The sequence below is a fragment of the Apostichopus japonicus genome, chromosome 5 (assembly GCF_037975245.1).
Source record: "Apostichopus japonicus isolate 1M-3 chromosome 5, ASM3797524v1, whole genome shotgun sequence".
Lineage (NCBI taxonomy): Eukaryota > Metazoa > Echinodermata > Holothuroidea > Aspidochirotida > Stichopodidae > Apostichopus > Apostichopus japonicus.
Window position 1 is genome coordinate 9889684 of NC_092565.1, and position 13196 is coordinate 9902879.

The following is a 13196-nucleotide window of genomic DNA, read 5'->3' on the forward strand; positions in this document are numbered from 1 at the left end:
CCACCCTCCTCTTTGATTCTACAAAGTGAGTCACCAATCTGAGTATATACACCCCGAAGAGCGTGTCGCCTTTGGCCGGTTATTGGAAAAGGATCTGGGCCAGTAGTGGCGAAAAAGAAAACCACCCCAGAACCTAACAAAAAAGGCAAACGAGGGATTCTCAAACGCAACGAAAAAACCTTTCAAAAGGAGTTAGCGCAGTTAAGATGGTAGGTGGACCAAACCATGCCCACCCGCTCAAGGGGGTCATTTACAGAACAGTCCTTTTGAGAAGGTTTGGTTTGCACGTTCCCCAAATGAAATAAAAAATGATCCTCTCCAATCGCACCAAGGAATAATCTGGTGCAGCGATCAACGTACCAGGATACCAAAGGAGAGGAAAAAATAAAACGATTGACAACTGTAACCTTCCCATGGAGGGAGAGTCACCTCCAATTGAATGTGTCGAGCCTTGCCTCCACCTGATCAGCCTTCTCGGCCTAAGTGGTGGCCTCCGGGGCACCATAACCTAGCCAGATGCCGATTACCCTGATCATGACATCTGACCAAGTAACATGGAACGGGAGGGATTGGCCGCACAAACCTCCTGAATGCAGCCCTTCGGTCTTGGACTTGTTAAGCCTGGCACCATAGCCTCTTAGAAGGTGGCCAAAACCTTCGATAAAGGCTTGAAGGAGACGAGGTCCGACACAATACAAGTGACGTCATCGGCATATTGCACGCATTTAACTCTAGCCCCACCCGGTACATTGAAAGGTCGAAACCCCAAGCATCTGTCCAGCGAGGTACTGAGCGTTTCGCTGAAGAGAACATACAACAACGGGGAGAGGGGACAACCCTGACGGACTCCCCTTCGAACCGGGGAGGGACCAGAAGTAAATCCGTTAACAGTGACCATGCTCGTGACGTCCTTATATAGTAACGAGAACCAACGAATAAACACTGAGCTCAATCCGAAGGACTCGCACAGCGCAAGTCTGGAGAGGACCTACAATATCCGGCATCACATTCGCTAAGCGATTTCCTAATGCTTTGGCCAGGATTTTGTAGTCCAGATTTAACAGCGTTATTGTACGCCTATTAGGGTTCAAAGGGTCTCCCGACTTTGGGAGGAGAACAATATTTCCAGCCCTCTGTGTTTGGCTCATGTAACTCAACTGGAAAGCGTTAGCGAACACGTCTCTAAAGTCCCCACCGAGAACCTCCCAGAAGTCCTATATAACTCAGCAGGGAGGCCATCGGGACCGGGGACTTTCCCTTCTTCATCGCTGCTACCGCTGTCCAGAGCTCACCAACGGAGAGATTCGAACCCAAGCTATCGTTTTACTATGAGGGGGGGGGGGGGGGCTTGTCTATACCAGACAACAAGTCTTCCTGGAGATCCTCGCAAACAGTAGCCCTGGGGTACAGGTTCAAAAAGAACGAGTTAAATGCCTCAGATGCCTAGTGACCTGCTTAGCACGTGTTGTTCGCACAATTGACGTTGTGTTTATGAAGGGTGCACAATCCTACAAAATCTCTCAATGAGTCGGTATTCACATCTGGTCTGTTTTCCCTCAAGTTACCCTATTATATAGTTAACTCAATGTAATCAGTCTTACATGACACTCGTAACTCCCATATAATAACGGGTTTGCGACAGTGTCTATCCACGGTCGATCACACCTCAAAGTTCCCCAATAAGTCCTAAGTGGCTTCCTGAACCAAAGTGACACAATTAGAATACCAGCCATAACATATAGTCAGGGTGCAAGCCCGGTTTCATTTACACGTTTGAGGACGGAAGGTTTGATGGTCCCGATCAGAAAAGGGCACAGGGGGTCTGGGGATTGAATATATATGAAATTTCCTTTTTTTTTCCAGGGGGCCATCTTGGATTCTGGCCGCCATCTTGGAAGTGGGTGGCCCAAGCAACATACCATGACCATCATCTGTTTCAGTGAGCTCGGAAACACCTTAATTGACCCCTCATTTGTTCATCTCCGATTTTTACAGCCAGATATATGACATTTCGTTTTTTTCTGGCGGCCATCTTGGATTTTGGCCGCCATCTTGGAAGTGGGTTACTCAAGCAACATGCCATGATCATCATCTGTTTCAGTGACCCCGGAAACACCTGAATTGACCCCTCATTTGTTCATCTCCGATTTTTACAGCCAGATATATGACATTTCCTTTTTTTCTGGCGGCCATCTTGGATTTTGGCCGCCATCTTGAAAAATCGGAACCGATAAAGTGGGTTCCACGGATGAAATCGATAGATAGGTCGAAAAGAAACTCCATGCCAAATTTGGTACTTTTGTCCGGCCGGTAACGTTAAAGTTGCTAAGCCACCTGACTATGAACCACCGAATGTGTAGAGAATGATGAGGCGAATTTCAAAATATGACAGATTAAAGTGCTCAGAGTCGGGGTCAAATTAGCCTAAATTTCGCGAACTCCTCCTAAAGAGTAAGTCCGATCAAGTCGAAACTTGGTGTGTAGGTACCATGCATTGCCCTCCTGCTTAATATTTCGAAAGGAAAGTTGAATCATTACCGGTACGGTAACTAAATAAACTATTCGTTCAGTTCAAACGCAGATTTATTTTTGAAAAGAAAATATCTCCAATGACTACAAATCAGACTAGCGTCCTCCCTCGGCTGGAAGTGAACATCAAAAACTTTACGAAAGTGACAGTAAGCCTTTAATAGGTTTATAAGGTACCTTTTGTGGTTTAGGTTGGCAAGGTTGCCAAAGAGCGACGCTATGGAGAGGCACGGTAGCTCTAACTAAGGTAACAGTGAAGCGTTAGGGAGCAAAAACCCGTCAGTCTCCTCTGTAAACATACTGAGTAGGCTACTCTTTAAATCACAAAACTGACATGGGGCATCTATCTTGCGCAAGATTAATGTTAAACTGAAAGGTATGATGTGAATTGTGTTTCATATCAAAGTTATCCCGGGTGTAGCCTGTCGTGCAAATGTCATTCAAAGAGTTTGTTATTGTCTTACAAAGTTAATGTAGGCTAGACTAAGTTAGTCTGTTGAATGATAGAGAATCCTAGGCCTAGGTTAGACAACATCTCTTACTAGGCCTAGGTTACGACTTCTAAGTAAGTGCACTGTGCACCAAGATTTGTCCAGTTTGTCCGAAAGTTGACAAACCGAAGGTTTACTTTAGCAGCTTGGCTCACTATTTAACACAGTTTAATTTGAGTTCCCAGCCTAATTACAGTTACAAGTACAATGTACAGTAGCACTAGCAGGATGGGTGGAAGGAAAGACAAAAATAAAGATACAGCTACCCAAAACATCGATGAATCACTGTCAAGTATTTTGTGTTTTCTTATTGTTTTCCATAATAGTATATCACAGATTTTTACTGAAGCAAGTTGCATACAAATCAGGCAGCTAGAAGTTCTTGAAAAGGCTGATAATTAAAATGGATGGACAGTATATCCAAGGAGTTTCGACTCGTGTGAATACATGAGCAATGATGGCTTTCTCCCCAAAATTTGACCCTTTACCAACCCTTGAAGAGGAGGAAGAACTGATCACTTTGACTGACATCTTGCGGTTACGAGATCGTTACTTAAACGATGATGAGCTTTGGTCTGTCTGCCACGAAACATGTCTTGCCCTCCTGTCACTGGAAAAGACGTCTCCAGAGCTCTTTTCAAACCTATGTCTGAACACAGAAACCCTGTTATTCAATTCTTCTGGTGGGGTGAACTTCTTGGACAAAGGTAATGTATAAATTCAGTCCTAGAATTTTTCACAAGTTTGCTTTTAAAAGATGTAAGTGCATAAAAGAATCTATTGGCTAAAATCAAGTTCCCACCAATTACGTAGTAGCATTTTCTTAAAACAGTCCACATTACCAGTAACTGTACAATAAATAGCAGCAGTCCAATAATATTTGCTGTGCAGTTTATAACCAGCAGTAATATGGTGCTTAAATGTGAGGAACAGACATCATGCCCAAAAATTTTTGACTGGTGATTGTTTATGATCTAAATGTCTACCGGCCGAAAATTTCTTTCTTTTGATCCACTGGCAAGTGGCAATATCCACTGGCATTTAGCCAGTAAATAACCCCAATTTTGAGGCTTATAAATTCTTTTCTTAACCTTTATTTACTCATAGTTCTCACAAGATATGGAAAATGTAAGGAGAAGGAAATTTCCTCCTCTTGTCTTTGTCTTCAAGAATGTCTTTGAATTTTGAAGTTATGTCTGGAAAAGTGATGATAATCCTCATTTGATCACTTCCCCTAAAAGATAAGACTTATGCCCTCAAGATTTCTAAGTGAAGAAAAGTGTGGGAGGGGGGGGGGGGGGGAAGAGATTCTATTCCCTGATTTTGATAGTCATATTTACCTCACTTCCTTGTACAGCCAGTTGTGCAAAATAAAATAGTCTTACACAGTATCGTCCCACTACTATTTTACTGCTAATTTCCCCTGGAGACAGGCACTATGGGGATAATTTACCCAGTATCAAAACATTTTGCAAAACATGCTCTGCAAAATGGACAAAATTTTGTATAATATTTGGTATATATAAGTCCAAAGATAGAGCAATTTTTCTCACATAGGAACCATAGCATAAGTTTGATAAGACACAAACTTCAGACATTTAAAGCCTTCAAAACTGAGTTACACAAACTTTGATCATAAACTGATTTCCTGGCACTGTAGCCCATCACAGTTATTGCACTAATCCCATTGACAATTGACAACCATAAACAGTAATTAGATATACACATTACTTGTCACTGATATACACAGAAATATCATACATACAGATAGGGCAGGTCAAGAACGTGATAAAAAATCTCATTATGTAGATTCATTACATTATCAGACAAGTATACAGCTCGAGTTATATGGGAATTCTGATATTCAATCTGGAGATTTCTGAATGTTAATAGTTTGTCTGTTTGTCAGTTACAACCCATTCAGCTTCCACCACATATACATATATCTATGTGGCTGCTTAGCAGATAGCTACAGTATATTAGCATTACCCACTGTACAATCACCGTGTAAAGTAGAAGCATTTAAGTACAGTACATGGATGTGTCTAACCAGTTCTAGGGTAGAGTGCATGCTAATACTGTATGTGAACACATACTGAAAGTCGATTGAAAACTACAATATTAGGTGACATGTGAACCCCTATTCCCTGCCCATAACCTCCCCCACCTCCTCTCAAGAATGATAAAAAGTAATAGGTCTACTTATCATGGCCGTAATAATATTAGATCATAATATATTTATGTGGTACTCATGCAGAGCACAACATTCAGTCTTTCAGATTGGCCGTTTAGTGTACAGTATATATATATATATATATATATATATATATATATACAGTATATATATAGATATATATATGCAGTTTTGAAACATCACATTATAACACTACATACATAGTGAAGGTCAACTTTGGAATTTCACAAATTATATAATATAAAGCCAAGTTAATCCTATAGCTCACAAGACTACCAATGTACTCATGGTGTCAGTTTAATTCCTTGGTTAAGATACCAGAGATGTTCCTCTTGCACTTAAACCTATTTAGAAGGTCATCCCAACGATTGATCCACAGTTGAAATCAATACTCTGACCACCATTGTCCCTACCAGCCTCGTCTCCCGCTACTGGATGGCGAATTTGTTTGAGAGTGAAAAGAGCAAGAGAATGGAATATGTAGGCCTTTAAAGCATTGATGATGTAATAAGTGTGTTTACCTCAATTTGTCTTTTACTGGTTGTGTTGAGAATTCACAGAGAAACAGAAAGACCAATAGTGAGAGAATATTGGCGAGCAAATTAACTCAGAGCGAAAGAGTGTTAAAGTAAACACTTTTTAAACTGACAATGCAACTAACTGCCTCAAATGCATACTTATTTTGGACAAAGCATTGTATGGTAGCCGAGTACATTGAGATGGGTACATTGCAGTCATTGTGTAGCAAAACTGACAGAAAACGTGATAGAAAGTAAATGTGTGAGCTGCTATTTTACTAATGAGTGATGATCAATGATTAGAGCTAAATGTCATGTACTTTAGCTGAAAAAATTGGTGATTTTAAATAATGGGAGATTTGGTGATTTTAAATAATAGGATATTTGGTGATTTTAAATAATGGGATATTTGGTGATTTTAAGCAATGGTAGATTTAGTGATTTTAAATATATTGGGAATGGGAGATTTGTCGATTTAAATAATTTGAGATTTGGTGATTTTAAATAATGGGATATTTGGTGATTTTAAATAATGGGATATTTGGTGATTTTAAATAATGGGATATTTGGTGATTTTAAGCAATGGTAGATTTAGTGATTTTAAATAATTTGAGATTTGGTGATTTTAAATAATGGGAGATTTGGTGGCATTGCCAAGGACATATACTCTAGTAGGTTCTTTTGGTAGGGGGAAGGGAGGTTGATGGAAAACTCCTTTGCACTGTAAAGTATATTATTCTGTTTGCCGTGCCATTGCAGAGGGTGGTTTTGATTGGTAGACCATTTTTTCTTCAACCAGAACATTCAGTGAAAGAAATAATTAATTTTTGTTAAATCCATATAAATTTGTGAATTGCCACATTTAATAATGGTCTTCAAAGTTCACTTTTGACGCTTTATAGGTCATCAATATTGTCTTCAAATATTAGGATAAATTGCTCATAAGTTTTCCTGGAGGGTCTGATTCGTATTTTCCCCAGAGATAAAGGAGCAATATAGAAGAATAAGTACACTGTAAGTGAAGAGAAGTGATTTCAGACTTTGTGTCTACAAAATGTGTAAGTGGTATATATATATATATGCTTTCTACAGAACTAGGTATGTGCAATACTGGTGACTCTAAGAAAAATACACTTTTATGTACAGTAGTCTGACGGTTAACCTCAACTTCAGACTCAGTACTGTAACTCCCACAGACTAAAGATTTCTTCCGTTAAGAAACTCGCCACATGTTTTGAGGAAATAAAACACTGATCAGCCTGATATTTTGGCAACATTTCATTCTCAAAAGACAACTTTTGTGATGCTTGCTTTATCTTAGTCTCCATGTTGTCTCAAGATAAAAAGTGGAAAAAAAAAATTGTATATTGGATTTTTGAATTTTTGCTTTTATTTGGATGCCAGAATATTGTATGTTGAGATTAACATAGAATTTTAATCATCCATGTGTACAATAACAACTGCTATACATATTTGCACTTGTATAGCATTTTGCCCATATTGCGATGCAATTTACTGGATGAATTATTTCCCTGCATTACTGCTGCTTGCTTCAAGTTTAATTTTGATACATAATGCATATTTCAAAAGCATGTGAACTATACATAAAAATTTACTGAAATTTCACCCAGATGCTTCTAAAGATTAAGGTCTTTTATTAAATACCAAAAATATATATTACCTTTGAATCATTCCTTTAAAAGACATATTTTTTGTCAAAGCTACTTGAACACATATACAGTAAATCTAGTACCCCCTCCACCACCTCATTCCACCCCATCCCACCCCATCCCATCCCATCCCACTCCATCCCCACCCTTCCAATCAATATCATGTTAGACATGTAACAAAAACATAAGATAAATGTGTGTCCAAAACAAAATTACTGTAATTCACTTCGTTGTTAAATGTCATCTTCTGCGTTAACACTACAAAGTCTTCTGTGGCCCCCAGAAGGTGAGGTATGACTTTACCTTATCATTTGAGCAAGATCTTTAGTGAATGATATACATGTACAATAGATACAGAAATGTGATCATTTTGTACAAGTTTGTTTAGAAACTTAATTTGCTAATATGGATCTGTTGCATTGGTCCCAGGGCCCTGCCCCAAAGTAACTTGAATAAATAGTTAATTCAGCCAGAAAAGCTTGTTAGATTGACACCAGTGGTGGTTATCCTTTGCTCTTTGGTAAGCTGAGAACCACTTAAAAGACTCTCATAGCACATGGTTAGACATTTATTAGTGTCCACTACATGTAGAGAATGTGATTGTATACATCTAAATACCAAAGCACTACAAGATCTTACTGATAAATTTGTAAAGCTAGACAGAACTTGTTGTTAAACTAGTTTTTGTAGCCTCATTTGTAAATCTAAAATATTTCTTTGCTTCATGCCATCATGCCATTTACTGTGGAAACTATATCTATTATTCTTTTCAGATGCTGCAAGCGATAGTTTCTTGCCACCCGAGTACAAGGAAGGGGCAGCGACGATCCAGGTGTGTAAACATACTGTACCAGTCATTGTTTTAATATTGGGCATTATACAGACTTTATGCATAGTTTTCTTAACTTTTTGCTTTACTTAAACCCCTTAGCAAACTAATTTAAAGAAAAACCTTTCTCACCCGATCTACCAGCTGTGGTGTTTATCTCCCACCAGATCATCCCTCTATTGAAACAGGTTTGCCAATTGGCCAAGAAACAGTTTAAATTTACGGAAAAAAATTAACCACAGCTGCTTCTCCTAATTAATATTGGTAACTAGATCTTTGACTGGAAGCAACAATCTCTGTCAATTCCCTCTATCTATGGACTTGTACGGGACTATTTTCCAGATACCCAAAATATAGAACAAACTTTCAGCAATGCATTACTCAAACGGATTGGGAAACCTTGCAAACCATCCAAACCAGATTCGCAGGAAATTAACAGTCCTCATGGAAAACTTACCTGACGAAATTTAAAGCAGAGAGGAGGGGGGAAAAAAATGTTTGCAATCAGGATAGAAGGAAACAGGAGATTGTTCATATAATTTTTTTAATATTAAGTACCTTTCATCTTTTTAGTGGTGCTTGTTTGCCCACTTTACGAGCAATAGCAGCAGGTCTCTTGAAGTGGCAAACAAGTCCACATGAAACTCAGCAAGGCTTTCCAACCCTGTTGCCTAGCCAGCAATCTGCCGGCTGATTTGAATAGTAAAACTGTTAAACCTGTTCACTGACAAGAAAAAGAATATGTACTACAAATTGGTTGATTTGAACTGGAACCTTGGAAGTTGTAGCCTCCAGTGAACATCTATCTTGACTGTGTTAATAGTTAACTTGGAATAAGAAGTGTGAACTGAAGTGACTTTATATCTATCATCTATGAATAGATCTAGTCCTATCATACAGATAAATATTTACAAAGCCTTTCACTATTAATTGAAAACGTTCTAACCGTTAAACTGGGGGAAAAGTAATCTTAGTAGCTAGATTTTTGGATAATGCAGTGATGCTGGTCACTGATCTAGGGTATTCTGGACTTTTGAGCTGTATTCAAGTTTTTGTTTTTAAAGACCATCCAGGGACTTTGTCTGTAGATTCTGTCTCATTATATCGTCTTTTCAATTAGATCCTGATAAGTGGGATTCTTTAAAATCTGTTACCGTTTGCGGTACTTTTCAAGTCTCTGTGATTGTTCCTGTCATCAGATGATAGCTGAACAAAAATATAGAAAAATATCTCTTTGCTACCATTATCAAAGTCCCCATGTCTCGCCCCTCCCCCTCCCCCCTCTCTATATGCACTAAAGGTATCATGCTACTTCCGTACCATTCAGTAGACCCACATGTTTGAAGTTTGCATCAGAGCGTTATGGAATATTACATAGTTCTTCTCTTCCTACTCAATGTCTCACTCTGCCACTGGAAAGGAAAATGTGTCCTCTCCCTTTCTGAAATGTCGCCATCATTTCCTTAATATTACGTTAGCTTTGTCTCGAGCAAATTTCTGTTTGCTGCCATCATCCGGTTCACCACTTGTTTGCTCCCAGACTGAGATAAGATTGGTAATGATCTGTCCACTGTTCCCAGATCAATGGGTATAACAAAGCCCTCCCCGGGTCCAATCAGTGGAACAATGAGACCACCTGCTGGCAATCCTACTGTTGCACATTCCCCGGGGATTACTGGCTTCTGTTCTCATTATTGTAATAGATCTAGTTAGAGGTCATATCACATCAAATTTCTCTGCTTGTGGTGGAAAACTTTCTCTTTCATCTCCCTATCAAATTTTAAAATCCTCAAAAACAGTTTGTGTAAACTCCTCTTATTCGAAGTATCAACAACGTCAATATATTATTCACAAGGATATGGAAGAGAACAGGATTTTTATGTGGAATATGTAGCAATAGTACATGTGGTTGCCTTTTGTACTTTGGCGGACACAACATTTGTTGAATAAATGCAGATCAATTTGTGGATTATTTGGTAGGGGAGTTGCACACATAACTTAGACTAAAGGTAAGTGAGTTTATTTGTAAATTTGGTTTAATTCTGTGAATTTCTTATAAGTTTTATTATTCTGTAGAAATCAAAGCAGATACACTGAGTTGTGTCAAGTAAATAAACATGGGCAAGCTAGCATTGTAGTATGATTTTCCCCGTTTCAAGGTTTTGTCTGTACAATAATTTCATCCGATTAATTGACAAGCACACAAGCAGCTTCTAAGCCATTCTCTTTACAGTGTACCTACAATAGTTTACATTCTATTTTGCAAAGTTGTACATCCATAAAGTGAAGATGGGGGAGGGGGGGGGGGAGGGGGCGGGGAAGGTTTAGATTTGAAAGTTTTGTAATTAAAATTAAAATTAATGTAATTAATGATGCTAAACTTTAATGTGCAATTTTTCATGTCCTTGACTAATTTAAAGGATGACGTAATATAAGCACAAAAATTATTTTGATAAGTTACATAATGGTCACAATGCACTAGGAATTTTCAGTCAAGACCTTAATACTTTCCACTTTTGAGGAATGCCCCTTTAAAACTGCTGAGATTCATCAGTTAAAGTGACTGGACTATATAGTTTAATACATACACAGACCATTAGGTCAGTTCCTCAGATGCAACACATAACTCAATGGGAAACATAAAACTTCATGGCCTCAAATGACATGCTTATTTATAGCTTGTGAAAAGTTTGCCTGGGACAAATGATGTTGATTGTCATCCAAGTATGTGCTGTTGTATATATGTATTGAATCAATTATTAATATTTCTTAAAATAAAAATGGAATAACCTAAACATTGAAACCTACACCGAGAAGACAACGATATCATTATTAATTTACCCTTAAAGGAGCATTATAGAGATTTATCAGATTGTAAGGTGAATATCTTGAAAACCAGGATAGAAACATGACTAGCACTCAATTTTTGTTCTTGTTTTTTTTGGTTACTATAAAATATGAATACTAAAATTCTGTCTAAGGTCATCCTTTAATCCTCTTCAATATCTGATAATCAGTTGGCACTTTATGAGCTGAAATAGCTCCTTTAGAGGATGAAACACCTATAGGAAAGTATAGGGAAACTTTAAGCATACTAAAATTTGAGCCCGATATTTAGGACAAAAGTTACTTTAAAGGAAGACTTAAGGCCCAAAACAATAATTGTGGTATTTTGTTGACCGAAAGAAAGGACTGCTATCAATCCAGGTGAGATTTTTTTCTAACACTTTCAGTTTTTGTGGAATGACTCTTTTAACTAAGGGATGGAAATCAACTAAAGTGACTGGACTATGAAGTCTAATACACAGACCATTACCTACAGTACTGTAGGTCAGTTCCTCAAATTTATGCAACACAAAATCTCAATGGGAAAACATTGAGACTTTTATGTCCTCAGATGACATGTGTACAATGCATTAGAAATTTGTCATGGATTAAGGGAGTGAAGACTCGCGCACAAAGAAACGTCTCATGCCGGTAATCTGACCTAGTTTTGAATGAGGTGTAACAGAAGTGTTAGACACCATCATCGATCCCAGAAAATACACACACAGCTTGCTACCGTCAGTAATAAGACACTAGTGTATAGTCAATACATGCAACTACGGTCAATACCCACAACACAGTGTACATAGCAGCGTGGACATCTCAGGTCTAGATAAAAGATGAAAGGGTATCACGTTTAATTACCATCTGCATTTTGTAGCGACAAGAAGAAAACTTCACTTGCAAGCAACGGAAAGTAAACTTTTTTGAGAGGGCGACACGCGGTTTGGGGCGAGTCTTCAATGCCTTTAATGGTATGCATCCTCATGTTAAAAACACAAAAGAGCACATTTACTAACCTACTATTTCCCCTTTCTTTTAAGAGACTGTCAATTTAAATAAACCATTACAAAGTATACACTAGCTCCCTCTGCTAACTGTTAAGTACTGTAAACCAGAAAGAATAATAACCCATAATTACATGTTTATCTAAGATTGTCTTTCACAATTTAAGGCTCTCTTTTGAAAGTTGTGCTTTTGTAGTGTGACCTGTATATATATACTGCATGTAGAGACTAAGTGTGTATACAACAGTTTTATTGATTTGGTGCAGTGCAGACCTTCGCATCTCAGTCACAAGAACATATTTTACCGACGATGAAACAGTCATGATACTCTGTGTAAAAGTGGTGTAGTGCTTAGCTGTTCCCCCTGTAGAGGCCAAACTGATACACTAGATCAATACGGTAGAAGAATTGGCTGAAGGAACATAGGGGACAACAAACTGAATGGATTGTATAAATATATACAATGCTCTTATTAACAATGGTAGATGATTAAAAATTAATGGTTTGTGATTGCACCAATTAAAACTAGTACTGTGTGGGGTTGTGTGCTGAATGACTGCAGCGGAGTAGTTAGTTGTACAGGCAGAGGGTGCAATGATTGTAGTAACGACGAGCTTACACCTATCAAGTGAGATCAAGACTGCAGGACACAACACAGTGGGCCGAGAGGTGGCACTGCTCAGTTAAATCAATAAGAAAAAGTGGAAAAAAAGGGAAAAACATATTTAAAAACAATATGTCAGATATGACTCGCCGCCCCTCAAGAGTCACTGATTATAGAAATGTACTATGAGAAAGGTTGAATTGAGGCAGACTTAAATGAAATCAAGAACAAATGACCACATTGCAGGGGGGTGGACCCCAATGGTAGTTGATAGGGAATGCTCAGTTAAAACCACCAATGGAGGAACACACTGTGTGGCTGGGCTCAGTGGTATATATGGATCATATAGAAGAAAGTTAACATTTCAAGATTTCTTTTAATATACCTCCTGTAAGAAAAAACCATATATGACTGAGGTCAGTGGAAGATAGACTATGTAAAGGAAACAGTTGGTGGCACATTGTCACTAGAGACTGCATACTCTCAGCCACTAATACCACAGATATGCACTAACCAGTAAGGTAAACA

General features: G+C 38.4%; 1 protein-coding gene across 3 annotated transcripts in view; it reads left to right on the top strand.

The window, feature by feature from the left end:
- Positions 1-2786: 2786 nt before the first annotated feature.
- The window catches only part of LOC139967583 (uncharacterized), a 30197-nt gene continuing 19787 nt past the window's right edge, over positions 2787-13196 (top strand). For all 3 annotated transcript variants that reach the window (XM_071971536.1, XM_071971537.1, XM_071971538.1), the window contains exons 1-3: positions 2787-2905; positions 3347-3727; positions 8176-8234. In XM_071971536.1, coding sequence (XP_071827637.1) covers positions 3475-3727; positions 8176-8234 — 312 coding nt within the window. In that variant the 5' untranslated portion in view covers positions 2787-2905; positions 3347-3474. The remainder of the gene's footprint in view (positions 2906-3346; positions 3728-8175; positions 8235-13196) is intronic.